The sequence below is a fragment of the Danio aesculapii genome, chromosome 16, assembly GCF_903798145.1.
Source record: "Danio aesculapii chromosome 16, fDanAes4.1, whole genome shotgun sequence".
Classification (NCBI taxonomy): Eukaryota; Metazoa; Chordata; class Actinopteri; order Cypriniformes; family Danionidae; genus Danio; species Danio aesculapii.
The window spans coordinates 57295602-57300601 of record NC_079450.1 but is presented as its reverse complement, the minus strand read 5'-3'; the positions used below and the strand labels follow the sequence as shown (position 1 = coordinate 57300601).

At 44.4% G+C, this 5000-nt stretch overlaps 1 protein-coding gene across 1 annotated transcript in view; it reads right to left on the bottom strand.

Moving 5' to 3' along the window:
* Positions 1 to 5000, bottom strand: part of LOC130243150 (lysophosphatidylcholine acyltransferase 1) — a 21082-nt gene that overhangs the window by 11270 nt on the left and 4812 nt on the right. Inside the window, exons 2-3 of the mRNA XM_056475221.1 lie at positions 1536 to 1675; positions 412 to 626 (exon numbers count right to left, since the gene is read on the bottom strand). Coding sequence (XP_056331196.1) covers positions 412 to 626; positions 1536 to 1675 — 355 coding nt within the window. The remainder of the gene's footprint in view (positions 1 to 411; positions 627 to 1535; positions 1676 to 5000) is intronic.

Here is a 5000-nt window from a genome sequence, read left to right as displayed (position 1 = left end):
GCGTCAACTCTGTTACCACGTGAACTGCGTTAGTCTGATACCACTGTTCCCATCAACTGTTACCACATGAACACTATTACAGTGTCAGCTGTTACTCAGTTACTGCGTCATCTGCAATACTAATACCATAACTGTTACAGCATCAACTACGTTACTCTGTTACTGCGTCAACTCAGTTCTGGTTTAAAGAGTTTAACAACAAGCTAAACACCAATTAGTAACAGAATCAAATCTTTCCTATCATATTTAAATGTTTTGCATTATTTTGCATTAATAACACGTTCACTTTACTGTAAATTATTCGTTTGTTCTGGATCATTCCAGTCATTTGCATTAAAAGGAATGGAGAATGCTTGAAATGTCCCCACAATATAAACATATCAAACTAATGTTAAAATCTTGAGCACTCACTGCCCCACAGCGGGATGTCTTTGCTCTCGGCCTTCATCACGATGGATGCCATCGTCATGGTGACGGGAATGGCGTCAAAGTAGGAGGAGTGCGGGCCGAGGGTGAGGATGGAGGCTTCAGTGGGCGGAGCCGGCCTGCCTTTAATGCTGATCCAGTGGAAACCACCAGCAAACCACATGACCCGCATGATGGTGCGCAGAGCCACATCCACCAGCCTGAGGAGCACACACACACACACACACACACACACACACACACACACACACACACACATTAACCCTCCTGTGGTCTATAATTCTACATAACACCATTCATCCTTCACTAAAAATAAAGCAGATCAGTTTCAGTCCTCAAATCTATTCATCATGAAGAAACAAGCTGATCTTCATCACACACTCCGGGTTTCCCCTCATCAGCGCGCAGCATTGCAGCAGTGTTTATGTCAGGTACTGTCTTTGTGTGAGTGTGTGTATGCATGTTTTTGTGTATGTGTTGGTGTATGAAAGTATGTGTGTGTGTGTGTGTGTGTGTGTAATGATTGTGTGTGTGGGAGTGAGTGTAAGTATATGTGTGAGTGAGTGTATAAGTGTAAGTGTGTGTTTGTAATGAGTGTGTGTATGAGTCTGAGTATGTGTGTGAGTATAAATGTGGGCATGTGTGTGTGTGTGTGTGTGTGTGTGTGTGTGTGTGCGCGTGTGTGTGTGTGTGTGTGTGTGTGTGTGTGTGTGTGATCCTGCAGTCAGAAACAGAAGCTGAACATTACTCAGCTTCCTCATTTATCGAAACAGAGGATCTGACGACAGACTGCACTCCCACAGCCAGAAACACACCACGAACACACAGAGGAGAGTGTCAGAGCTGATGGTGTAGTCTGTGTGTGTGTGAGTGAGTGTGTATTTGAGTGTGTGTGTGTTCACGTAAGAGTGTAAGTATGTGAGTGTATGTGTGTTATGATTGGGTGTGTGTGTGTATGAGTGTGAGTATGTGTGTGTGTCTGTATGTATGTATGTGAATGTGTGTGTGTTTGAGTGCAAGTGTGTGCGATTGTGTTTGGGTGTGTGTGCGTGAGGACGTGTGTGAGTGAGTGTGTGTGTGTGTGTGTGTGTGTGTGTATATCTCTCCACCTCCTCCATAGTCTCTGTGTCTCCACAGTGTTCTCGGAGCGCCCCACAGTGGCGATGAAGGCGAAGGGCCAGGCCAGCAGCATCATGAAGGCGGCAATGAAGAGGCGGAGGGGGAACAGCGTCAGCGTCATCAGGCCGATCTGCAGAACACACACACACACACAGTTTATTGTGGGGACATCCCATAGGTTTCTATTGTTTCTAACAGCCTCACAGCAAGAAGGTCGCTGGTTCGAGTCCTGGCTGGGTCAGTTGGTGTTTCTGTGTGGAGTTTGCATGTTCTCCCCGTGTTGGTGTGGGTTTCCTCCGGGTGCTCCGGTTTCCCCCACAGTCCAAACACATGCGCTATAGGGGAACTGATGAACTAAATTGGCCATAGTGTATGAGTGTGTGTGTGTGAATGAGTGTGTATGGGTGTTTCCCAGTACTGGGTTGCAGCTGGAAGGGCATCTGCTGTGTAAAACATATGCTGGAATAATTAGCGGTTCATTCCGCTGTGGGGACCCCTGATAAATAAGGGACTAAGCCAAAGGAAAATGAGTGAATGAACTTCTAGAGTTTTTTACTTCAGATTTTGATCTTGTTTACGTTTATTCTGTAGTATTATTATCCAGCCAGAATAAAAGAACTGAGACTCTACAGAATTCATATATAATAGGAAATGATGTATACAATATAAACACTGCCTGCTCTGAAAAACCTTCAGGAAATATCTGAAAAATAATACAAATTTCAGAGATAATCTAGTCTTCACCTGTAGATCAGAGAGTGTGAAGCACATATTGATGATGAGTGATGATCATATCCACATACTGATCAATCAATCGATCAGCAATTAAAGTCCTGGAGCCAACAGTATGACAGAGAGATTCAGCAGCAGCAGGCGCGACACAGATAAACCAAAGCTTCTCTTATCAAACAGCAGCGCGTGTTATCAGCGCAGCGGCCATACACTTATCTACAGTCAATATTTGTGCGTCTCTTATCAGCACTTACACACTGATAGCTTTCAGAGGGATCAATAAAGAGCAGGCGAGCTGGAGCGCCATCAGATGCTTTACATCATGCAGAGAAGCAGAGCGACATACTACAGTAAAACAACAACACTGCAGGAAGAGCGTCTGCCCTGAACACTACTGCACGAGTGAAAGCAGCACTTCCAGAGGCACTCAAGAGTGAGAGTTAACGAGAACAACACTGTGAACACGAGTCCTCTACACACTCACACAATGACGTTAGCTGCTTCTTCAAACTACTTAAAATGAGCTGAAACAACTCAATTCTTGAGGCTTTTTTGGGTGTGTTTGCATGTGCGTATGTATATCAGTGTGTGTAAATGTGTGTAATGAGGGTGTATGCGTGCGAGTATGAGTGTGTTTGTGCGTGTGCTTAAAATGAGCTGAAACAACTCAATTCTTGAGGCTTTTTGGGAACAACTCAATTGTTTTAAGTTCAATCCACTTAAATTTGTAAAAACTGATGAGGTAACTCAACTCCTTTATGTTGTCCCGACTCAAATCGATGTGGAAACCAGCGACTTCTCAACGAACACGCTGCCAGTTAAACGTTTAGCTTAAGGTTGATGCATTTCACTTCACTTAAATGTGAACACAGATCTTGCTGTACTGATAAGCTAATGCTGAGGTTATGACCTTTGACCCCTCATTAACATGCTCTGGTGCTGCAAACCAAACTGCTGCAGCACTGATATGCACTGTGGGTGTGTGTGTGTGAAAACGTAACATTCTGGGCTCGCCACAGTGAAATGAACCACCAACTATTCCAGCATATGTTTTACACAGAGGACACCCTTCCAGCAGCAACCCAGTACTGGGAAACACCCATACACACTCATACACACACACACTAATACACTACGGCCAGTTTAGTTGATCAGTTCCCCTATAGCGCATGTGTTTGGACTGTGGGGGAAACCGGAGCACCCGGAGGAAACCCACACCAACACGGGGAGAACATGCAAACTCAACACAGAAACACACACTGACCCAACCGGGACTCGAACCAGCAACCTTCTTGCTGTGAGGCAAGTACACAACTACTTAAAGTCCAACTCCTGTTAAAAACTCCTCTACTACAGTGATCTGAGTAACTGATGTGCTATATTAGACGTGCTCTGTGTGAACGGCGGATGTACAGAAGTGTATTCATGCATCTGAAGAGGAACACACAGTGCAGTTTCCATTGACTGAGGTTTTCCACTGACTGCTGAGCTGGAGAAGTGCATGGCAGCAGAAAACAGCGGCGTCTGGAGCTCGTCTGACTGACCTCAGAACAGGGTCAAGCTGAAAACAGCACAGTTACTGCGCTTTACCCAGCTCACGGGGGCACTCACAACCAAAACACTGAGAGTATGTCTGTGTCATGATGACAGTAAATAATATTAGACTAGATATTCTTCAAGACACTAGTATTCAGCTTAAAGTGACATTTAAAGGCTTCACTAGGGTAATTAGGGTAAAGTTAGGGTAATTAGGCAAGTCATTGTATAACAGTGGTTTATTCTGGAGACAATCCAACACTAATATTGCTGAAGGGGCTAATAATATTGAATGTACTGCAGTGGAAATGAGCCACAGGTGTCTCTATGTGGACAACTATTAAGATCAGACACTTTACTCACACACACACACCATCAACACTTTTGATTGTGTAAATGTCTTGCATTAATGTTTCACACACGACGCCGCTCCTTCTCTTCAGAAGGCTTGTCCAGCAGTTTTATATCTACGTTCTGCATATATTACAGAGTTATAATCCACCTATCCCGTCTGGAGACATGGCTGTAAACTCAAGGATAAGTTTACTGTTTCATAAAGACTCCTCGAGGATCCACATCATCATCTAATGCAAACACTCCTGCAGGCTGAGTGAGCAGTAAAACAGCCCATAATCACAGCGGCTGTGCTACTAACTGACACCATTACAGTCCAGCAGAAACAGGAGAAAAGCTGTGGCTAACTGTGCGATCAGAAGACGCCGCTTTCACCAGTCGTCCATGTGAATGGGGATTCGTTTGGCTTTTGTTTCAGTGTGCTGATGTACACTTGAATATTGAGTAGGGGGCGGGGCTTTCTTTTGAGCATTACTTCCTCATAGCGAACTAACAGTAAGAGGGGCGTGGCTAATAATATTATATGTGCTGCATGTAAGTCTCTGACTCCTCTAAAGCATAAAAACAGCATCATATGTGTGCAGATATTCAGAAACATGTTCAGTGAACATTCCTGTTTATCTGAAACACAATGCTGAAGTCAGATATTCTGCTGTGAACATGTGCGTTGCGTGCTGGAACGGCTGTCTTTGTTTTGGTCTCTTTAAACCGCCCAATGCCAGTTTAGCCAATTATATTTCAGCACCCCGGGTTGCCAGATGGTGGAAAAGAGCGTATTTCATTCATTCATTCAGTCAGGAAGGCTCTCGGAGTGTGCGTCTGTGACTGAAATG